The sequence below is a fragment of the Saccostrea cucullata genome, unplaced genomic scaffold (assembly GCF_032062105.1).
Source record: "Saccostrea cucullata isolate Sc308-1 unplaced genomic scaffold, CSIRO_AGI_Scuc_v1 ctg877, whole genome shotgun sequence".
Lineage (NCBI taxonomy): Eukaryota > Metazoa > Mollusca > Bivalvia > Ostreida > Ostreidae > Saccostrea > Saccostrea cuccullata.
In genome coordinates this window covers 382,816-408,398 of record NW_026933070.1, presented here as the reverse complement: position 1 = coordinate 408,398, position 25,583 = coordinate 382,816, and the positions used below count along the sequence as shown (strand labels likewise).

Below are 25,583 nucleotides of genomic sequence, written 5' to 3'. Positions count from 1 at the left end.
TGTTGTGTCACTTGGGGTTTTTGAAGGCTGAGTTCAACATTTCAATTTTTTTTTCATTAAAGTAGACAATGTCTGTAAAGAGAAAGAGCCACTTAGGGCCTTTTTTGGCCCTGAGAATTTCTGAAAAATTTAAACTGCTCAGTTTAGGTTGAAAATGCAGTATTTATCACTTGGACTGTTAGTGACCATGTATCAATTGAACATGACGTAGTTTTCCCTCAAGTCAATGCATTATGACATCATGAAATGTGTCATTTTCCATAATTCTTTAAAATTCCTTTCAAAATGACCTAAAATTGAAGTATTATTTCAATATTTCATGTCAAACACAACCTTTGATCCAAAATATGCAATTACATAGAGAAAGATCTGTTTCTAAAGATCATAAAACTTTTTTTTTTTTTTGGATTGTGTGCTGTGCTTATATTTTAATTCTTTGCAGAAGGTAGTCAAATACCCATGTTTTCTGCAAAATGCAAGAACTTTGCATTTCCTCAAAGCGTGTTTTCCAATATCTGGATTCTCAAAAAGAAATGTTGTTATAGGAAATGAAAGCACGAAGTGTCTACTTTATTTTGATATGTGAAATGGAAAAGAGGATGATAGTCAATTTATTGATATAAGGATGGCCATTTTATGCATAACGTGAACCTAGCTCTTTTGATTGTTTATCTGTATGTCTGTATAAATCTGGTGCATTTCTGTGTTAAAATGGATATAAGCATTCCTTTTACCAAGTATGATCTGGTGCACAGCTTTAGAATGTATACATTGGGACCAATTGTACACTGCATTGGGTTTAAGTTTTAAACACCAAGTAAAGAAAAAAGAGAGAAAGAAATCATATGGGGTGGGCGGGGATTTAGCAAACATACCATTCAATACTTATCCAATGTGCCAGATAATTCAATAGGCATCAAAATTGCAAATTGAATTTTTAAAAAAGAAGTATAATGTATTTTTGGGTGGTGGGATTGGGGGTTTAAACATAAACATAATGAATCATTGCTGCATTTCAACAGACCATTTCATATCATGACTTTGACAGTTTTAACCTCTTTGATTTATATGAATATCACCAGACCGTAGTGTTGCTGTCCTGTCCAATAGTTACTCCCAGCAATGAGTATGGACCTCTCCGCACATCAACTCTGTAAAGAAAGGTGTCTGGTAAGAGATTATAACTAATAAGTTTTTTTCTTTTCTTTTTCCCCCTATGTTCACTTGGATGCCCTTCGATGATTCCTGAAATGTTCCCGATGTGTGATTTTCTGCCCATTGGATATCCTTCCGCTTAAATTTAAACCTGTACAAACATTCATTCCTGACTCACCTCTGAATGTAAATTCTGACAATGATACAGAGTCGTTTTGATTCTAATGCTGGTAATTTCGGAGGTAACTCATCCAATTTCGGAAGCCACCCAGGAGGCAATGTGCCTAACCAGGGTGGTATGTTTGGAAATAACCGAAATATGGGTGGGATGGGAAATCGAAATGATAGGAGGAGAGATATGGGAAATGTAGGCGGGCCAAGGGATGACTACGGCGATATGAAGAGAATGAGGCGATTTTAATCTAGTGTTTAATCTACATCACCAAAACGCTTGTGAAATAGACTTATTTGACCTATGATCTGATTTTATCCTTGGATTGTTGTCAAGTGCTTGATTTGTAGATGTTCTAGCACTATACATTGGAGAATCTAACGTTCATAACTATGAAGAAGAAATCTGTTTGATATATTGATTATTTTCTTAAGAAGATATTTTATCCTGTAAAATAGATATTTTAATATGGAAGAGGAATACTTTTAGCCATTTCTAAATAAAGCCATAGAAATGGAACTACCGGTATAGACTTTGCTTTTGAAATGAAAGCAAACTTTATTATAGTAAATGTTGTGTATTAAATGAAAGGAAAAAAATCATGCCATGTGTATCTTGATAATTGATGTCATTATTTGTAATTCATTGTATCATACATTAATAAAGATTGGAGTCTATATAAGTCACAGGGGTTTATGAAGTTTTTAATGTGAATAACACTTTAGTAAGTGTTTTTGATATCAGCAATTCTCATTGTTTACCAGCTGTCAGCTACTTAGTAGAAAGAGGGGGTTGCATTTGATCTTCATTCTAGCTCCATTAAATAAAAGCAATGCCAGTTATGTACCATCATATATTTTCTGAGTGGGGGCAATTCAGAAAACTTTAATATTGGCAATATATTTTTTTTGGGGGGGGGGGAGGGGGGTGTTGTTAAGTCCCAGTCGATGTTCTTGGAGAACATGGGGTTGTTTAAAATGATACAGGGGGGGTTTTACCTGTAGCAATTAAACTGAGTTGTAAACCAGCTTTTGAATAAAATCTTTCAAGCACAAAACAGAGGTTAATCTAAAAGGGAGGAGTAACTAGTATCAACTTACTTACTTACTGGAGGGATGGGGCCTCGACCAGGACCAACAAGCTGAGCCAAACCCAGGAGGTCAAATATCTCTTGGCAATTATTTTATATTACTGGAAAATGGACTATATAAAAATTTCCCGTATATAGGAAACAACACTTCTTTTTATATTTAATTACCCAGACTTTGTTTTCCAGATTTTATCTAAATTGCATTTTGAACCTGTAACTTTAGCATCATTATCTGAAGATTAAAATTCACTGAGATTCTTATTGGGCCTTGTAAAATTCTTAAAAAGTGAAGATAGCAGTGATCAATCTCATGAATTCAGTGAAGAATATGAACTGGAAATAGCAGAGGTGGGATCAGTTGCCAATGAGAAGAAGGCATCTTCTGTTGGCCAGTCACACCCATTTTGAGGTAAACAGATAATATTGTCGAAGTTGGTCAATTAGTGCACATCATATAGACTCATAGAGTGCACATAACTATTGAAAATTAATTATTTTTTCTCTCCATGTATTATAATGTCATGCATTGTATCATTAATCCCATTCTTGAACTTTTTTCTCCCAAATTAAACAATATAAAGGGGAAAAAAATAAATCTGCAGTCCATAAAAAAACATACCAGTAAATCAATTGCTCTGTTACGAACATTTAGTGCACATTTTATTTTTTTTCTACATTAAAGATTGTGTTAAATAAAATTGTAAAAAAAAAAAAAAATTGTATATTACTCTGTCAAACACATGAACTCTGCTATTTTACCAAGCCTATGATCCAATAAACTCTAAAAAGTGCATCATTTCTTTGAAAATCTTCTTCTCTGCTCCTGGGTATTAAATAAACTAACTAAGAACATAGTTATGATGACCAAGAGTGCCTCTTCAAAAATTGTGAAATTCATGGCCCCTGGGTCAGTGGTTCTAGTACGTGTTAGGGCGGGGCTCTATTGAATATAGTAAAAGTGCATTATTTCTTTGAAAATCTTCTTCTCTGCTCCTGGGTATTAAATAAACTAACTAAGAACATAGTTATGATGACCAAGAGTGCCTCTTTAATAATTGTGAATTTCATGGCCCGAGGGTCAGGGGTTCTGGTGTTAGGGCGGGGCTCTATTGATTGATAGTAAAAAATTCAAAGTTATCTGACTGTTGCATCAGTGTCTATAAACTTTTAAACCACAAAGTTACAGTTGCCGGCATGGCACAGTAGTTCAAGCGTCTGTTTTAGAATAGCAAAGTAAAGAGTTGATCCTTATGTTGCAAGTTCGAATCCCACTGTGTGACATGGAGACTGGTCTTTCGGATGAGACTGTATATAACGAGGTTCCGTGTTGCAGTAGATGCAGACACAAAAAGAACCCTCACTGCTCAAAGGCCGTAAATGCGAAGTATAAGACAAAAACTGACTCCATCAGCAAGTGGTACTAACCCTGAAGCATTCAATCGACATGTGTTTCATTAACGCACAACTCTGGTCATATACTCAGGAACAATAGTACTTTTTGCATAAAAATGACAGTACAATACATTTCGGATTACATGTATAAGTGTGACCAATTGCTATAATCATCATTATAGGTCAATTGATTAATTTAAAAAATCAGCTATTTTGTGACTGCTATTTGCTTCATGCCAATTTCCTTTTCTTTGGTTTGGCGCCCAGGTTTAGACTAATTTACTCATATGCTGACAATGAACCATACCTTTATAAATCTTTCTTTTTTCTAGAAAATCAGCAGATACACTTTAGCTTGGTGATAAAATGCAATGAAAATTGCAAATCTGAAATATGTCCATAGGATTTTGCTTCATATAGCATTGCTTGCCAGTTGATATTCCACCATGAAATGACTTCAAATACAATGTAAAAATATATATTATATTCATCTATTTTTTTCTTTCTGAGCATCTAGCAAACTAACTTATGCATAGCAATATCAGAGTCTTCAACCAAAAAATTGTGAAATTCAGGGTTTCCTAGATACACAAGATTTTGCTTTCAGGATAGGCCCAAGTTGATCGCCAGTTGATTATTCCACAATGAAATGACTATCAAGGCATATGGGTTTGTCATATTTTAAAAAATTATATGTTACATTCATGTATTTTTTTTTTTTACATCAAACTGGAGGTTGATCGTCGAAATTTTGCATTCATGCCATCTTTTAAAAAAGGAATAAAAAGCAATATAAACGTCATCATATTTATAGGGGAATTTCAGATATTTGTATCGACCAAAGTTTTACATAAAAATATATAGGAAAAATCTTTTAAAAATCTTCTTCTCAAGGATAATTCATTTTTTATGGAATGTTTAACGAAATTCACATTGCCACTGATGTTTCTGTTAAGAAATGATTTTACCTACAATGAGACATACCAAAATGCATGTACTGGATAAGGAAAGGGATTAATTGTAGACCTTCAATGAAATATTGATTTGGATGTACATAAAACTCTAATGATAAGTAACCTTAAAAGGAGAGAGAAGGGGCCTAATTGTATTAAGACTGCCCCTTACCTGTATATTTATGAAGAAATCCAAATTAAAGCAAGTCAGTCTCGATTTTCATCAGGTATGGAGCTTTAAAGTTGAACTTGTGTATTGCAAAGTATTTGTTGTATTAAACTTATAAACCTTGTTAATATGTTAAGCTTGTCTTCTTTTTATGTGTCGTTTTCAGAGTCACATTGGAAATGAGGGATAATCAAGCATTCCATGCACATCTTATATAGGAAAATTCTTTAGAAATATTTGTTTTTTATTTGAATTTGTTTTAATTTTTTTCAAATCATGACCCCCATACTGGCTTTTTAAAGTATATATAGGACAACATTTTCTAAAAAATAGCAAATGTTTAAAAAAAAAAAAGACACATTGATTTGAAGGTTACTTTTTTGAGAAAAAGTTTCTGAAATATTGATTTGGATGTATATAAAATCTAATGATAAGTAACCTTCAAGGAGAGAGAAGGGGCCTAATTGTATTAAGACTGCCCCTTACCTGTATATTTATGAAAAATCCATTAAAGATATAAAAGCCTTGCTCTGGTATTGTATCTCTTGCTTGTTACATGGTGTCGTTTTCATGTTATTCCTAAAAGACTAATTTGTTTTAAATACTCTTGTATTAACACATAAACAAATGTTTAAAAAAAAAAAAGACACATAATTTTTTTTTTTCTTATACGGTCATGTGATTGTGTATCAAATCTCTTGCTTGCTACATGGAATGTTATCCTAAAAGACTAATTTTACTTGCGTATAATTTTTTTTTTCGGTTATGTGAAAACAGAAGAAATGAATTCTGTTGCTTTTAAATTTTACATCGGTCATTTGATTGTGTTGCAAATAAAGGCTTCAACCCAAAATTTCTGAAAAAGTCACAAATACTCAGTATGATGTAGAGTAGAAGAAAGAAATTCCGGAACTTTTAGATTTCATCGAGTTTTTAAGTTGCCTGTAAAGGGTATAAACAGTAAGATGAATGACAAATTCAACCACTAGCTGCTCTAGTTTAGGTGTGTGCATAATGACATTTTTTATATTCTATGTTTTAAGCCACAAATTTTTTTTTAAAATCAACAAAGTTAAAAAAAAAATAAAGAAAGCAAGTTTACATGGGATTTTGCTGATGTATTTCCATTCTTAATATGCCAGTAAATGCCATAATTATACCTTCATGAGATTGTACATTTATGATAGGTCTTGATAAATTTGGGAGTTTCGAGATGCATGTATATTTTGTTCATTTTGGGAGTTTCAAGAGACATATATATTTGTTCAAATTTAATTAATTTTATTCTGTTGAACTAGATTCACGAACAGTTTTTCATGTATTTTTTTATTATAATTTTTTTTAACTTGCCATCCGAGTAAATGTCATATTTAAGGATTTAATAAGGTGCTTAAAGGGTACTGGTAGCAAGCGACACTTGCTCAAAATGAGAAAAATGATGTAACAGGTATCTTTTTTTTTCTTTGACAAGCAGAATTTTTTTTCTAGGTTTATCAACTAAAAAAAAAGAATTTGTAGTTTGACTAGTTTCAGCATTAAAAAAAACCCACATGCTCTTGCCTTTATGAGTTTGGGGTAGCAATTTCATTTATTTTGTAGATTTTATGCTCTTGAAACAAATAATATATTACCGGTAGTTACAAGACAGTGTTCTTGTTTGCAATCCTAGATGTATTTTTTTTCTTTCACAAATTGTCAATACAACATACAATTATGTATGTTTGTGTGGGGTTATAATTATCATTAATTAAAATTCCTTCTAGCAATGCGTGTATCCAGTTTGAGAACAAAATTCACAGACCCCCCCCCCCCCCCCCCCCCCCCCCGATTTGATAAAGATGTTCCTATTGCAAACATGTTGAATAAGAAAAAAAATTGAAATATTACAATTATACAGAATATACATAATACGACACAGATATAGATGAACATTTTATTTAAGACAATTGCTCAAGAATTGGATTGAATTCACATAAATTCTATAATAAGTATAACTCGAAGTTGGCAAGTACAGTAAAATATTTCTATCTTCATTGGCCAAGAAGCATTTGCCCAGTTCAATGGTTAGGTTAGGACTGCAGTTTATTACTACAGGAGGTGGAAATTTGATGAGGAATTTAGTTATCTGACTGTCGATCAGCGTCTGTAAGCTTTCATACCACAAAGTCACATACCTGGAAGCATGAATTCATGCGTTTTATTCACGCACAATTCTGGTCATATACACATGAACAAGAGTACTTTATGCAAAAAAATGACAATGCAATACATTTCGGATGGCATGTGTCAGTGGGACAAATTGCTATAATCATCATTAAAGGTCACATTATTAATTTTTTTTTAAAAATCAGCAACTTTTTTGCGACTGCTGTTTGATTTGTGCCAATTTCCTATTCTTTGGTTTGGCGCCCAGGTTGAGACCAAGTTGCTCATATGCTGACAATGAACCATACCTTTATAAATCTTTCTTTTTCTAGAAAATCAGCAGATACACTTTAGCTTGGTGATAAAATGCAATGAATTGTCCATAAGATTCATATTTATAGCATTGCTGGACTAATTTCAAATAATGGATATGTTTTTTACATCTTTCTTTCTGAGCATCTAGCAAACTAATTTATGCATAGCAATATCAGAGTCTTCAACCAAAAAATGTGTAATTCAGGGTTACCTAGATGCGCAAGATTTTGCCATCAGGATTGGCCCAATTTGGTCGCCGGTTTATTATTCCACAATGAACGTGACAATCAAGGCATATGGGTTGTCATATTTTTAAAAAATATATATTTTATTACATTCATGTATTTACATGAAACTGGAGGTTGATTGCAGAAATTTTGCGTTAGTCCCATCTTTTAATTTTAATATACATGTAATCATCAAAAGAAAAAAAAGCATTACAAATGAAATAGAATTTCAGATATTTGTGGGTAGATATATATTTTTTTATGTTTATAGACATTCACATTGCCACTGATATTTCTATTAAGAAATCCACGATTTTACCTTCAATGAGATCGCATGACCAAAAAAAGCATAATGAAATAGGAAGGTGCGAAGTTTCTAAGATTCTTTGTACTTGACAACTTTTTAACTTAAGAACTTCATTTATTGATTTGGATGTACATGTACATTATGTCTAATGTTAACTACCTTCGAAGAAGAAGGAAGGGGCTGATTTGGAGTAAATTTATGAAGAAATCAAATTAAAGCAAGTCAATCTCGATTTTGATCAGGTATGAAGATTTAAAGTTGAACTTGTGTATTTCGAAGTGTTTGTTGTATTTAAATTATAAAACATGTTAATATGTTAAGTTTGTCATGTTTTGACGTATAGTTTTCAAGGTAACATTTGAAATGAGAGATTTGCTTTTTTTTTTTTTATTTGAATGTTGTATGAAATACTCTTGTACTGGTGGTACATAAACAGATGTTATTTAAAAAAAAACATTGATTAAAAGATCACTTTTTCAACTACAAGTTTCTTATATGGAAGACCCAAGGTTGGACTGAATGCGAAATCCATAGATATAAAAGCCTTGCTCTGGTATGTATCTCTGACTACATGAAAGGTCATCCTAAAGACTCATTGTTACGTATGTTTGATTTCTTTTCCGGTCATGTGATTGTGTCGCAAATTGATTAACTCCAAAATTCCGAAAAGTTGCACATACTGTATGAACATTTATGTCCATTGCAGTGTAAGATTATTTGTAATATCATTTAACTGATTCTGTCACGAATGCTTTTTAAATGATTTTAACACGTATTTTTTTGGTCATCTTTGTCACTCAGGTGACTTTTGCTATCTGGTTTTTTTTCCACCTTCGTTTTCCGGTTGTAAGCATTTGTACAATTTCAGCTTTTATTGAACCTCGGAACCAATTTCATCTAATTTTGGCATCAATTGTTGATGGAATCCTAATATTCTGAAAAACATATTTAGAAAGTTTTTATATTGTGCATTTCATTTTGAAATTTTTTGTTATATAAGAAAAAAAATGATTTTAAACTTTTGCAATGAAATTATCATATTCAGAAAGTTTTGAGTCGAAGTGGTTATTTTCGAGATTTTGAGAAATTGATAAATTTATGAATTTATTTTTCAGAATGATAATTAGATAAGTTTCTTAGAGAATTGCAATGAACCCTAAGATGGTTGTACTTATTTAAAGATTCCTTCTATTTTCGAGGTCAAAAGATGAAAGGTCAAGAGCAATCCTTTTTTTTCTAATTTTTATTTACATTTTTTGAGGTTTCACAAATTATTAAAGACTTGAAATAAAAGTGTCCAAAATTTAGAGACGTGCAATTTATATCTCTCCATTGTTTTGAATAGTTTGTTTCTGACATTTGATGCGTGTAGCATTATCGTTTGTCCTGAAGAAGATAGTTGAGAGCGATACCCTTGTTTTGAAGGGTTATTAAATGCAATTCGTACAGTGTATAAGGGAAAAAAATGTAAATTTAAAGAAGTTCAGATGAAATGAATATTCTGGTAAGTAGGAATCGGAAAACAGCCGATTAAATCAGGGAAGTTGCTTATTTTGTTTGAAAACATGCAGCCCAGGCGTCTTGAGTTTAATTTTTGTGAAAAATTGTTCTTTTTAAAAATAGATCTTGATGACTTCAGATTAGAATTTTACAAGTTTAGAAATGTGGATCATGTCATTTTGTGCAAGTATTTGCCACAATTAGATTTGTTTTAAAAGTCAAAGGTAATGGACAGTAATAGCAATTTATTAGTGAATACCATTTCAATCTGGTCGCCCGCGTGGCGCAGTATTAGAACGTCTACTGTAGAGTCGCGAAGTAAGGAGTTGATCCTTACGTCGCGGGCTCGAATCCCTCTGTGGGACGTGGAGACCGGTCCTTCAACATTGAAAACAATGATTTGATTAAAGGTGAAAGAATACAGCTGCATATAAAAAATTCTCCAGGAACGTTAAACAACATACAATCATATAACCATTTCAATGTGATGCATGTTCCAAGGTTTTCATCTAATACTAATTAACTCTTGTCATTACTCCATGGTTAAAATCGCATTAAAAGATTGATGGCAAAAAAACCATCTATTTGTGCAATAATACAGAAGTGAAAAAATAGATTACATGATCAGTACGTACTGGTCCCTGCTGACAAGGCAACTTTTGGACATTGTCTTGAAATTATATAAATTGTATTTTAGAAGAAATTCGATTTAATAAAAATCAACTCATATACTCATAGTTAAAAAATTCTTCAAAATCATATGTCAGTTTTGAATATTTTTAATATTCCGAAGAACAAAAATGAATTTGAACTACCCCATATATATTGGATAAAACTTCATAAAATCTTTACAAACAAAGATGCATTGGCTTTTTGATATTAACAGTAGTGAAGGAAACACTTCTAGAGTACTGTGCAACAATATATTCAAGAAGTGGTGTGAATCAGATGTGGATACTTCAAAATTCAAGGGAACTTTTGGACAGTTTGAAATCACAAGAATTTACCAAAAACAACAGCTTCAAAACTTAAACACCCAATTTTATGTTAACGCAAAATTATTTTTTACCGTGTCAATCATTAAAAAAACAATAGCTTCTGATTTGATTGACAGGTCAGCTACCCGTGCCAACTGATAGTCTGAGTTTGTGTCCTTTGAAAACGATTGCCTGGTCACGCGACATGTACACTTTTATGTCGCCGCCTTGTATGCACGGGGGTTTAAAAAAGAATCTTGGTAAAATTTTATTTTAAAAACAATTGAGAGTAGATAATTAAAACATGACTTCATAAAATATTTGACAACGGCTATTTATTTTAGGCTATTTTTTTTGGAATTTAGACCAGTCCGTGCACAGAAACGCTTTTCAAGTTTATACACAACCATTCCCCATGATATTAGAATTAAAGTCTAGGCTTTTTGATATTGACAGCTATTTTTTTTTTCAATATAAATGTAACTCGTAAATTTACTTTCCTGGTCATTGGTCATTTGCAAAATAATTTTGTCAAAACACATTCTGATTGCACACACAAGTACTCTGAAGTTGATTAGACAATATTTATGTTTTTAGGAGACATATATTTTTTATTTTTGTATTCATATGAAGCAGAATATTTGCAAAATCTTATTCGTGATAAGAAGAAAACACTTGCTGTGGTCTTCAATTCGACATTTAGTTATATCGACGACGTATTGTCAATTAACAGTGGTAATTTCCATTCCTATGTGGATACGATATATCCCGGTTGAGCTTGAGATAAAAGATACCACAGACTCTGACACATCTGTTTCATACTAGTACTTGGATATTTTATTTGAAAAAGACGTTAATGTTAATCTAACAACCAAGCTCAATGAAAAACATGATGACTTTTCTATCGTCAACTTCCCTTACTTATGCAGCAATATACCTTCATCACCTGCTTACGGAGTTAATATATCTCAGTTGATTCGATACGCAAGAGCATGCTCTACGTATGAACAATTTCTAAAACGGGGTAAATTATTGACAAACAAGTTGATGAACAAAGAATACCATCAGCCTCGTTTAAAAGTTCTATGGTCGATACAATGACCTCGTCAGAAAATACAATTTATCACTGAGTCATACTGACTGACGTTTTTCATACTATTTGTTAGTTCATTTTTTATAATCCGGATTGACGACGGATTTTTCCGTTATTTCCTGATCATGACAAGGAGCACACGGCGAGTGTGACCGGTCGGCAGGGATGCTCACTCCTCCATGGAAACCTGATCCCACCTCTGATGTCTTGGATGTCCGTGTTTGCTCTGCTCCTAATTTGTATTGTTTTGTGGACTTTAATTTGATATTGAATACTGATCGTTATCTCATATCCTTCATAAGTAACATTTTATTCGATTCATCTGGGGAATCGATTGTTCAGATAAGGTCTTTATTGTAAAACATAATAAATTGTCCCAGTTTTTAAAAAAAAATTGGGTTTATGCTATAGTACGATGTCAGTAAACACTACCCCACCTACAGTTTTTGGTTGGATTTCAATATAATTTGGCACACAAGGAGCTACATAAAGATACTAGATAATTCAGTTTATCGGTTTTTGATTTCGAGGAGCAGTGTTGCTGTGGTTCCTAAAAATAAAAATTTCTTTGAAATACTTTCAAAACGCTACTTCTCCTACAGTAATAGTTTGATTTTAATGTAACTTGGCACACAAGTAGATTACAAGAAGATAGATAATTCGGGTGGTCAGTTTTTGATTTCGATGAAGTGTTGCCGTGGTTACTAAAAATAGAAATATTTTTGAAATCCATTCAAAACACCACTCCTCCTACAATTTTGGTCTGATGTTAATATAATTTGGCACCAAAGTATACTACACGTCACTAGGATACATAATTCTATATATCTTTTTATTGTTATTTCGATAAACTGTGTTTCAATAGTTACAAAACGTTGAACATTATTTGAAATACTTTTAAAAGACTACTTCTACAGTTTTAGTCTGATTGCAATCTTTCCATGAAAAGAGACTAAATCAATGATCATTATTCTGTTAATTGCTGTTTCAAGTCCAACTGCTACTTTTCTCTTCCTTTGTTATAAATAAAAACCAGAAAGGGCTACAGTCTCATCAGAGACATCTGGTTCTCTTACATTTTTCTTATCTAGAGTGCTTATTTACTTGTCATTCTAGTTTTTAAAAAAAATGCATCATTTTGAACTAATTTTTCTCAAAATCCTGTCACAGATATACATTTTCTTTATTTTGTGAGGTTTGTAGATTGTTTTAGATGTTCTAAAAATATATTGTTGATCTTGGAACTGGGGATTGATTTGCCTCTCCATGACCTACTACCATCATTCACTACTGTTGTACCCTGTACTAAAAATTGTGTAGTTAATTTAGACCATCTCCCTTTCTCTGTTGTAGAACTTGTCATACTTTGTATTTCATCTTGACTATTTATAATTGGTGCCTGTTATTTCACCATATTCATCACCAGTGTTTGTGCTACTTTGCAGCTCCAGAATAATATAATTTTATTCTTGTACATATTCATGATTCTGAAAATATTCACTACAACTTGAGGAGATGATGCACATTTTACTTATATTTACACAAACAAGAATGGTACTGAGGAGTGCTTTCTGCTAATTGAAAGTAAGTAATAATCTATCAGCATTAAATATACAATTTGTCCGTTGGTAAATGATGTCTTTTAAAATTGAAAGCTGTATGCCGGTAACATTTTTATTGTAACTTCACGGATGAAAAATGCATGTGATAATTGTACGTAAAGTCCTATATTCTCTACATATATTTTTATCACTTTTTGTCTAAATCATTATTTTTACTCCATATAAAAATATGCTTCAAAGGAGAATTTGTTGCTGCAAATAAAATCTTCAAACTTAATATGTTACACTTTATTTTAGAAGTGGTGTAAATCAAATATATGGATCCTCAAAAAATCGGAAAAACTGTAAGAAACTTCAAAATCACAAAATTATGGAACTCCGATGGACACGGATTGTGCTCTTTGATTAGCTAACCTATTTTTATGTTCCTATAAGAGCAAAATTTATTCAAAAACTTCTAAACAAAAAGAGGATATACTAGCCGTGGCCTACAAGTCAGTTAATAATACTTGTCAATCAATTAACAATACTAGTATTTTTATTCGTTTGTCGATATAGTCCAGTGAAGTTAAAATAAGACACCACTGAGTCTGCCACATCTGTTTCATATTTGGATGTTTTACTGACTATAGACGATAATGGCTAATAACTAAATTACATGACAAACGAGATAATCAACTTCAGGGGATGCTCCTGATCTAGAAATTTTAGGGATCTATGTTTAATGCTTTCACATAATTATTTGTTTTATTTATGGATTTTTTGGAGATCGATTGCCTGTTCGTTATCTTTTACCTTTTTATATTTTAAATAATTTCATTGGTCTTTAGAAACACTACAGGACCATTGTTTTATTATTTTAAGACCCAAGAATTTAGGTTTGGTCCGATTAAAGTGAATAAAATGAGAAACAGTTTTGACATTTTCATTCGTGAAAATTGAAATGCGTACAAAATTCTTCGGTGTCATCTACAGTTTTGGTCCGATTAAGAAATGAATATTACTATACAATTTTGAAGAATTGGATTGGCAACTTATGTTTTAAAAAATCTACAATATTCTTTCAAAAATGCTGTTTTGATATGCTACTAATAGGACTTGGTATACAAGTTGATTATACAAACCCAGCTGCTTCAAAGTCGAACATTTGTTGTGTGATACACTGTTTTTGTCCTGGAAATGCTGCATTAAGTTACTGAAATACACTATCATGAGTCATTGAAAAAAAACTGCTAGACCATAATTGAAAAAAAAAAAAACGAATTGTGCGAACATAAAAAAATTTTCTTTAAGAATTGTTTTCAAAAATTCAATGTACATATAATGAACAATATGGGAGAAGTTCTTTTGGAAGATTTCAAACAATTTGATAATATCGAAGAATTCAGGATAAATCGACAAGAGTAAAAAAAATCTTATGTTAAGGGTATGATCTAACACTTTCAGCTCATCTGTGCTGAAAGCTCAAATTAGCTTTCCTAATCGTCTGGCTTCCGCCTGTCCGTATTTTTTTCACCATTTTTGACTTCTCTTAGAACCACTTGGCTAATTTTAATCGAAAGAAGCACAAAACATCTTTGGGTGAATGGAATTCTAAATTGTTCAAAGGAAAAGTAGAACCCCATTCCGAAGGGAGAAAATCAAGACAAGACAAAAGTAGGGTTGATCGGAAGAAAAAAAAAGCTTAAAAACCACTAGGTATAGAAAAGGTAAAAATTAAAGCCGAAGCTTTCTAGAAATTGTGTGGATCCTATTAAATTGTTCAGATCTAGGGAAAGCCCTTATTACTACATTAAAAGTTTTACATTAGGATATAGAGGGAAAAAATAATCACTTTTGAAGATCCATTGGACTAGAATATAAAAAAATTTACGTATTAAAGCTTCCCGACATAATTTTTAGATTCTTAATGTTTCAAATTATGGCCCCGGAAGTAGGGTAGGATTACAATTGGGGATTAGAGTTTTATATTGGAATATAAAGAAAATAAATTTAAAATTCTTTGAAAGAACCTTTTGATTAGAAACAATGATTTGCTAGCAAGAGAATCCTAGATATTAAGTTGTTCAAATCATGCCCAAGGGGAAGGAATGGGCCACAATATGGGGGGAAATTATGTGAATTTAAAGAAACTAAATTTTCATTCAAGAATCACAAAAGAACCATTATTTGCAAATATTTCCAAGTTATTTGTATTTAGATTTTTTTCTTTCTTAAAATTCCTGGCCCCTGGATTAGAATTGGCTTAATTCGGAATAAAGTTTTACTTTATGCATTTATACAAAAATAACAATTTCAATTTGTTAGAACTTATGATACGGTATATACATTGATATTTGAGCAGCATCTGATTATGTTATTTTCGAAACCCCATACAGTGGGGCAGAGCTAGGGAAGAACAATAATACGAGTCATAAGTTTTTCATTGGAATATAAATATCTTTTTATAAGGTGATAAAGAATAGCAGTACTTTGTGGCAACACACTTTGAAAAAATTACGCACTTTGAAAAAAAAATTCAAAGTGCGTTGTGCGTTGTAAATTAAGATAGCCGAGATCAATTTGATGAAAATTTTCGTATTCCGAATCAATTTTAGCTTTGGAAATACAGTGACAAACATGTTTAATTCCAGTGGACAATAGTAATGATTAGACATTCTAATCGACAATGGTAATGTTGAGGAATGTCTTTCTGTCGGATTTGGAAATGTGTTTTAAAAAAACGTTCTGTGAAGATTAATAATATATGTATGTCAATTCAAAGAATACTTGCAATCGAGGCTTTAATGAAACCTACGAGTTCTAGTGGATGGACTCAGAGAACAAGAAACTGTCCCAAAGCAAAAATTATTTTCTGAAAAACTTAATAGTTTGAATAAATGTCGTTAGCTTTTTCTAATACTCCTGATCCAGCATTAAAGTAATGCCCTCTTTGTCATTCACATTAACAGGATCCAGCTTATGGTGGGTGAGCAAAGGAGAGCGATGTTCAGCGGATGAATCTTTCCACTGTATAAGCCAAAAAAAAAAGAAGAAAGAAACTGATGCCGAGGATCAGACTGCCATAAAGTAAGTTAATCATAGGCCTTTCATTAACGGAAAAAAAATCTGATTAAAGGTATATATGTTGAGGAAATTTTTATGCCACTAAACTTCCATAATAATGCAAAAAAATGTATTTTCATTTAAGCTATTCAGGAAAAGAGAAATATTGAAAAATACTACATTTCTTTTATACCACCTTGTGGATTTATATGGTAGCAAAACTATTTTCTGAATTTGCAACTTCCATTCTTTGTAGACATTTTTAAAAATGCATCTCTTTCAGACAGTCGGCTGTTACTGGTTAACCAAGTCCCCTAAGAAGATGAAAAACGGTGGGAAAACGATATTTACAGAATCAAGTAAGCATTTAAGCAAAATACTGTCTAGTTAAAGATGACATTTTTGCACCTGACTTTTCAAGTCAAATTCTCGGATTAACCTTAATCAAGATTCATTTTCCCTGCTTTATTTGTAGCATGGTCAATATATGGCTGTCATACGTTAGAACGGATGGAAGTGTTGATGTTTTCTTGCCATGAACTTGGCTTGGAAAAGACAATTGAAAGAAAATAATAAAAGATTTAAGAAAAACGAAATAGAATCATTATTTAAAGCGGAATGTTTTGGATATTTAGGTTAATTGTTGTAGAAGTTGTTGGGGTTTTTTTTCTTGTTAATGGTTGTTTTAAAATGACATGAAGATCATCAGGTCATTATTGTTAATTTTGTATTCTGCAGAAAGCAGATCTTTCAGGAAAGTTCCTTTGAAGCAGAATTTATTTGAAAAAAAAAACTTCTGCACAAAATGAAGAAACATTTTGATAATAGTTTGCTCTCATCCATATGGGGTCCTTCAGATGAGACCTTAAAAACCGATGTCACTATAGACGTAGGCAAGATATATAGAATACTCTATATAGTATCACACTGCTGTTTTGATCTAGGCCCTGGTATCAGCCCGAGCGGTTGGTATCGGCCAAAGCCCGGAGGGTGTGATATTGTTTATATTATGTATTATATATCTACAACCAAAGAGAAGAACAAATATTTAGATATTTTTCGATCAAAAAGTTAAAATAATTTTGTGGTAACAAAATTATAATTATCTTTCTTTATTCTCACTACTCGAATGCATAGTAGAGTTATAAATTTACAGTCCTGCACTGGCAACTGGTGGTGTCTATGTAAGTGAAAAATTCTCGTTTGGGACGTAAAGCATCATTCAATCTAATTTAATTGTCAGTTCTATGTACATGTATCCCAGTGAACTTGAAATGATTATTCAGAGTCTGCTTTCATATTTGGATGTAGTCCGAATATCTGACGTTTTCGAGACTTTTTTACGAATTTGATTTATTTCGGTATTACATGTACTCGCCAGGAAAGCGTTAAATATCAAAATCATGAAAAAGTTGGAAAACGTCATATATTTCTGACTGATTTGGATGTTTAACTGACAAAGGACGAGAAGGGCTAGCTATCACGAAATTGTATGACAAATGAGATCACATCAGCTTTTCCATCATCAACTTTTCTCATAATTCTAGAAATATTCAGCTGTCACCTGCATATGATGTTTACATCTCCCAACGTCTTCGATACTCAAAAGAGCACACTATGAGTATATAAACTTCATTCTTAAATCGGGGCAAGATACTGGTAGATGTTACAAGGAGTTCGGCAACCTCAAATCTTTTGCCGTTGATCTATGACCGTGTCAGCAACTTTAACCTAATATTGGGTTGTATTTTGGCTAACTTGTTTCATATCCATTGTTATACTCAGTATGCCTACCTAATCAACACAGAGGGCACACGGCAAGTGCGACGGGGATGATTAGTTTTCCTAGGTACCTGTGCCCACCTATGGAACATGTGTTTTTACCTCTTCTTTATTTAGAAAATTGAAACATTACAAATTAGAGCAAACAGGAGCCTGTAAAGACATCAGAGGCGGGATCAAGTGCTATGGAGGAGCAAGATCCCCGTCGACGGTCAAACATGCTCCTTGTTATGATCGGGCAAAATCCGTAGACAATCCAGTGCGTAAATGGTCTAACGTGTCAGAGAGCATTGACATTAATGTTGGATTTTATTTGCCGACAAAGTATAACTGTATCGACCATATGGGTTGCGAAAGATAAACGACGTTCTTGACATCCGTGTTTAATCAACTTGTTTTTCTATTGCTTGCTTCATTTTAATTTTTTTGTAAGCAGAACATGGAATATGGAGCATGTTTTGATTCGAAGAACTTGCGAGACAAACCACATATGCAGGTGATTAGCTAGGGCACATTGCTTCATATGCAAGAGAATTAACGTTGACGATAGAAAAGCCTTAGACATCACATTTAACATCTGCTTGGACATCACATTGAATTTTTTTAGAACAAAATGAAAATGTCTTCCGATTTTGTATCATCAGTCTGCTGTTGTATGCAAATTATGAGTTTCATTTAACAAGTTTTAAAGGTTTTATAGATAATTGAAATTTTGACTTAAGTCTAAGTCTGTTTCATGATCCCGGGCCCTGCCTACCCTTCCGCTTTTGGCGTAATTCTTCCGCTTTTTACCACAAAATTACGCTATTACGCCACTTATATTAATTTTACGCTTTTGAAATTTTGGTTAAAATTCCATTATGAACGTCTAAGAGTTAAAGTACGACATGCTGAAATGAAATGAGGAGTTCTTATGAAAGTAATTCAAAGACCAGTTCGATTACGCTTTTACCTCTGAAACTCCACCAAAAATGTACTAAAATTACACCCTTGCAATGAAAAGGGTAGGTAGGTCTGGATGAGTTTGGCGTGGAATTTTGCGAAAAAGATAAAGCAAAAGTGCTAGAACTGTTCGTGAATGGAAACTCATATGTTTCTGTAAGCTGCTTTTCAGTTTTAACGTAAAGGTCTTATACACCCCTCTGTAAGGACGAAAGACCTTGAATTCCGTTGCTGATAAAAGTTGAATACTCATTATAATAATGAAAATAGCTTACTTGCTAGATATCATAAGTAAAGACGTGATTAAGAAGATTAAAAGTATAATAATTTTTATCATATTTTGCTTCGGGGCCCTGGATCCTGGGACTATGGATTTTGCAGTATTCATGAACTACAAATATGAAAATGCCAATTAATCATTACTTGATGGTAATAAGTGAAGGTTTTGAAGATGGCATTACTCTGTATGGCTATGGCCTCACCACATGAAGGCTTTGGGCTATGGATGGAACTCTTCTCTTTTTGGTTTTCCTACGTTCATGGAAGCTAAATAGCAAGGAGAAAACAATGTTATGACGAAAACATAGCAATGAATAACACGAGCCAGATTGCTCAAAAATAATCTGAATGCATTTATATGCAAATATCAGCTACATGATAGGTAGTGTATACAGCTAAAATAAGACTTTCATCAGTTTATTTTAATATCATAAGTATTTTAACCAGCCATACAAATAAAGTAATAAGGACCCTTTATTTTCAGAATATTTATTAATTTATTATGAGCATATTTTTAACATCAGGGAAATCAACATTATAATTTTTATCGGTTATGAATTCTATGAAATATATAGAGATAACGAACAGTTTTTATGCTCAATAGTCCATGAACATTTAAAAAAAAATAGGAGCAGAGCAAACACGGACCTTCAAAACACCACAGATCAATACAGACTTGGTAGACCGTATGAAAACATTGGGTGACGTATACTAGTACGGGACTTGATTTTTGTTTTACTTCATGTACAGGCCAAGTAGTGGTCAGTTTACGACGAGGACTTTAAAGTTTTCCATTTGTAAGGTTAATTTTAGATTTATACATTTAAATAGACCAGCCGCTTGATATACGTTTGGAATTTGTCGACATAAGTGTGGGACAATGGCTGCCTCATGCTTGTTTACAAAGTTCTTGCCGTATGGAAAAAGATATCACATATTTTTCTTTCACGACAATTTGACAAGGGATAAAGAATGGGTCGAAGATGTCATTACCAGAATTGAATACCATGGATATATTGGCGGGTGTAATAGTTCTGATTTTGATTCATGTTTAACAGTGTTTGAAAACCTGTATTCGAAATGCGACCAAACAATAATCCTAGCCTTCGTTCTCTCTCGAGAATCAACAAATTCAAAAACTTTTAAACGTATGATTGAGACAGCCCTGGTGAACTCTTTGGATAAAAATGAGGATAAACCAATAATTCCTATATTACTTGATGACTGTAAACTTCCGCCTTGTTTAGTGCACTTAACCCCTCTGTGTGCGTTTGAATGTAAAGTTAGATGGTGGAAGACATTATTGAAGGTCTTAGAAATTGAAATTCCATCATCTAGTAGTGGTGAGTCGGACGAAGAACTCCGTGCAGTACATGAATTGCTACAGGAACGACTGATGAAGAAAGGAATAAGGCAACAGAAAAAATTCAAATCTCTGTGTAAAAAATCTGGAATAGCATACTACACTAGTCAAACCGGAACTAAGTCAATGCACATAAGTCTCATGAAAGGATGTGGCGTAGAAATTTTAGAGAAAAAACTAGTGTTAGAATGGGACAGTTTTGAGAATGTCATGAGAAAAAGTCCTGACACTTTGAACAAAATTGTTCATTTTAATCAAGAATGTTCGATTAGTGAAGTCACCCTCAATTTTACGAAAGAGAGTCGTGACGAGTTTTGTAGTGGCTTTTCACTTCGGCGTTCTGAAATTCTTCGATTTTTAGAAAATTCATTGAACTATCAATTAAGCAGAGGAGATTATGACAGAATTACATATAATGTTAGGTTTCGGGGACAAACAGACTATGAAATGCTTCACCTAGCAAATAATTTAGTAAGAAATATTTATCTTCAGAATTTCTTAAAACGTTCGTCCGAGTTTAGCGAGATTGAAAAACGAGTAGAAACTTTCGAAAATTCTCCTTATTCTGATGAAAGTATTCTGATTTTAGCATTGGCCGGTTTTATTTATTCGGGATCTTCTGATACTGTTACTTGCTATTCCTGCAACCAAAGTCTATACGGTAATCTGAATCTCTCGGAGACAGATTTAATTCTTCAGCACATAGAATGGAATTCCGACTGTGAACACTTAAGACAAAATTACAGTTTTTCTGAAACCATAGACCACTCCAGCGACCCTTACGGACCACCACTGAATCTTTCTACCTTGGAGAGATGGATTTTCAATTCCAATTTTTCCGATATTAGTTTTTATTTCGATAGAGTTAGATTGGCAAAATCTGGTTTTGTTATCATGTCTGACAATGGAAGTGATATGCAAGTTGCATGCACTGCTTGCAGCTATCATGATTTCATCAGCACGGATCTTGGTGAGCTAGAAGAAAATCACTTGTTGTGGTCAGGTGAAAATTGCCCAATCCTCGTTGGGAAATTTGGAATACAGGCCATCAAAAAAATTCGAAAGGAACACGAAGTTAGAATCCAGCATGTATCGTCAATAACGCTTCAGACAATAATGATGAGAAAATCGTTGGAATAAAAAAAGTACACGCGTATACAATCCTTTATCTTAGAAGATAAAGTGTTTTGATCATTGATTTAAGTAAAATATATTCAGATATTAATATCCCCAAACTTCCACATATCTTGAATAAATATAGGCACATTACCACGGATTAACATATTTTGTGCAGATTTGTACCGTACTAATTTTGCACTAAACTGCCTATACATGTACATGCACGCATGTACAATGCAGCGACTTTTGCAGGAAAAAATTATTGGAATTGTTTAAGTTTGTTACATGTATATATTAAATTACGTGTAATTGGTATCAAATTTTCATAATTTGAAATGCATATACGAGAGGTTATCAAAAAGTTCGTGGACTAGCGCCATAAAATTAAAACCGTTTTAGGTACATCAACGACTTTTAAAATATCTAGTTAGCATCATCTTTTCTATTTAAAGATCATAAGTTTTATTTTTTAATAGATTAGTAATGTTTTTGTAAGCGATGGTATGTCCAGGGGGTGCAAACTCGAAAACGACGTTTTCGCGACCTAAGTGTTACTGAGAAAAAACTCTTTAAATACGAACATTTGACATCTAAACATCCCGTTAATTCAGGTATGTGTTTGGACACAATTGTACCATACAATATGAAATTTTTACTTCATTCTGGAAGTTCTATGAAATTTTATCGAAAATTTTACATGGAGTGTCCAAACAAATAAGTCCTTGAATGTGACGTCAAAAGGGTGGACGGGTTTTTTCCAGCATTCAATAAAGTTCTGAAAAATTTGATATAGACTTAGGAAACGTTTAAACTAGCTACTGAGAAATATAGTATGCATCCAGAGTACTTGTCTTTTAATGTAAAATAGATTCAGAGAGAAAAGGGAAACACAGTTAATTTCGATTTGTAGTCAAGGTGTGAAAAAATCAATCACGTCAAATAATGACGTTGATCATGTGTTGTAGATATTGAACTCCAAAAAGCAAAATATGCTGGCACAATAAAGCGAGGATCTCTCCAAATGTATTAATCCTTTTGTAATATTATATTCATTGAAAGCCGCTGTTCATGGCATTGTAAAGTCATATAAACAAGGCAGGTTTAAGTCCTTACTCAGCTCCAATGAAACTCATCAAAATAAGTGTATGAGGTAGAAAAAGTGGACTTTGGAAACACAATGACGTTGTCGGACGTCATGGAATTAAACGGCGACAGCGCCAGGTGATCATATAAATATAATGTCGTTTTTATTTTATAATCTTATACTTTCATGTAAATTACTTGAATCTGATTCGTCGAGAAACATTTGATAAAAAACACTACTACCAGCTGAATAATGAAGCCACGCCTTCCTGCGTAGCAACAGTCAACATTGCTTGACGACGGGTGGTATTCCAAAAAATAGCGACTGCGCGGAATTTATGCGCGCACGGTTCACTGTAATATGTATTTGTATAAAACATTCAGTATAATATAATAAATATTGCATGTAGTTGAGTGTAACATTGAAAATTTTCACCCCTCGAAAACCATTGTCAACCTCGACTGCGCCTCGGTTGACAATGGTTTTCTTGGGGTGAAAATTTTCAATGTTACACTCAACTACATGCAATATTTATATAATAGAAGAATTACACGCTTAGTTTGGACTTTCAGTAAGGCGTGGCATTCTCGACGTTGCCTAATTAGCTTCTGAAACTTACACAGCTTCCCTTCACTGTTGAAATATACATATGGTAGAAATGCGGCCGAATGTCAACTGATGTAGTGAACAGCCAATTAAAAGTTCTCTCGCGGCACAGAGGTGGGACATAAGTCGTCTCATCGTTATCAACAACAATTTTAAGTTCCTATGTTATTAATTTCGTAACCAATGAGAATCTACTAGTATTCTCCATTACGTAACGCCGAGAAAGTCACGTCCTACTGAAAGTCCAAAGATAGGGTAAAATCATCCTAATTTGGCAAATAATGAACGTATCAAGCTAAAATTTTTAACATTTCTTTATTATTATTTTTTTTTTTTTGTTTTATGTTCCATATAAATTTTAAAATCACAGACTACATAGTACATGTACTAATTTTATAGCCTCAGTCCACGAACTTTTTGATGATCCCTCGTACATAGTCATTTAATTGCGATTCAACAGAAGGAAATAAGATTGTTATTTTCCAAGGTAGATCTTAAATCATAAAATGTTGGTAGTAAAATCTTTGTCGGGGAAATAATCATTACAGGTTAAGTAAATCCTTATTATTGAAGGTAATTAAAATAAAATCATCGAAAAGAAAATCTATAACCTCTAAAATGTAAACTTTCATCCTGCGTTGGTGTTCTAAGTTCAGAGGGCCGAATGCATGAGCACCTGAGACTGCGTTACTATACATGCAGCCTGATTCAGCGATTTTACAAATGACCGACTTTACAAATGACTGAAATGATGCTGTTCTCATGGATTCAGAACTTTAAAGTCATCTATTTACCTTATTTTTACTTTGGTAGATAAACCATGTACAAAATAATAATAGATTTGAATGTTTTAAAAATGCTTGTTCAAACAATTTGTATAAATCTGTAACAATTTGTACTGATTATAACATTTTAGCGATGTATCATGTTTGCCAGTTTCACATTCGGTGTATTATCGGTATGTATAATCCCAGCAAACGGATTATGAATACGTAACAGTGCAGCAAAATAACAGAATGTCTCGTTATTTTTTTTCCAGAAAAGGTCTATAAACATATGTCCAATCTGTTTTATTCTCAATCATAAAATATCTTAGAAAGTGTCTGTTACCAGTTTATAGTCTCCAGGTCAGACATTTGTTTAAGATATCTGATGATGGTGTTTCTATTACATTCTAACTGGACAGCTGTTGAATATTTTTTAAACCGTCGCTATCACATTTTTGTGTTAATATCGTTTTAAAAAATATTGAAAACAGTTTAGAAAGCACGAGAAAAAAAAATAATTATAAAATAATTTCTGAAATATTACAGAGATACAAGACCTTGAATCAATCAACAGACAATCATTTGTATACAATGTAAAAACTAAAATCACACATGACTTAGAGATGAGTCACCTATGTAATAGTGTAGTAAGATTTCATTTCTAATTTTATATATGAAATGTTTTTTAATAAAATAAAAATTGACATTAAAAATCATTTCATTGCATTGCTATACAGAAGCACATTTTCCCTTTTTCTTTGTTTTATTGAAGCATAAAAGCATAAAAAATGTAACTTTGCTGAGATCAAATACAAGTAAATGCAAATTGAATTTAATATCATTTAAAACAGTGCCCAGATGTCTAACAGTTATTCTTCCAAACAATTCTTTTGTCACGTAACAAAATTTTGTATTTTAAAATATTAATTTTAACTCTAAAATTAAATAATACATATATGGCTTTAGAAACATTATTTGACTATATGCAGTTAAAATTCTGGCATTAAAATAAAGTAATGCTATAAAAACTAATCTGACTCAAACTGTAATCCACTCATTTAATTGTAGGGAATATGTTCTCTTTTTTTCTTTCCCTTGAAAGAAAACAAACTTCTACTAAAGAAATGCGTAGATCTTATGGTCAAGTCATAATCAAATATATAAATGCATACAGATCACTACACAAACAAAACTGAAGAATGTTCCTGATATGCTACATGGTAAAACACCATAAAACAGCCTGCTGAAAGAGATTGCTAGGTTTTGCCGCAAAAAGTTTGTTGTTGGATAATTGCGGTGTTATAGTCCACAATTTGCAACAAAATAGCAATTCGGTTTCAACAAGAGAAGAATTGAATTTAATATTCTTATGCTGTTGTGTAAATCTTTAAACAAATTCTTTTGAGTATGGCATTAAAAACATACATAGAAACATAGGTAATCAGAGATTACAGAGCTCACCTCAACGAATGTTGTCTTTAAGTAAGGCAAAGTCACACAATTAACCAACAAAAAGTGCACATTCCAAAAATGAAAATA

At 32.6% G+C, this 25,583-nt stretch overlaps 2 protein-coding genes across 5 annotated transcripts in view; one reads left to right on the top strand and one right to left on the bottom strand.

Annotated features, from left to right (window-relative positions):
• The window catches only part of LOC134237166 (non-POU domain-containing octamer-binding protein-like), a 28,570-nt gene extending 11,903 nt beyond the window's left edge, over window positions 1-16,667 (top strand). For 2 of the 4 annotated variants that reach the window (XR_009985776.1, XR_009985775.1), the window contains 3 exons: window positions 16,009-16,126; window positions 16,386-16,461; window positions 16,578-16,667. Coding sequence is in view for 2 of the 4 variants with exons in the window: in XM_062719264.1 (XP_062575248.1) it covers window positions 1,364-1,576 (213 nt within the window). In the remaining 2 variants the exon portion in view is untranslated. Of the gene's footprint in view, window positions 1-1,363; window positions 2,014-16,008; window positions 16,127-16,385; window positions 16,462-16,577 lie in introns of those variants that run through there. The other 2 variants (XM_062719264.1, XM_062719263.1) reach the window with 1 other exon arrangement.
• LOC134237164 (uncharacterized) overlaps window positions 1-25,583 on the bottom strand; it is a 124,367-nt gene that overhangs the window by 79,016 nt on the left and 19,768 nt on the right. The window lies entirely within an intron of this gene.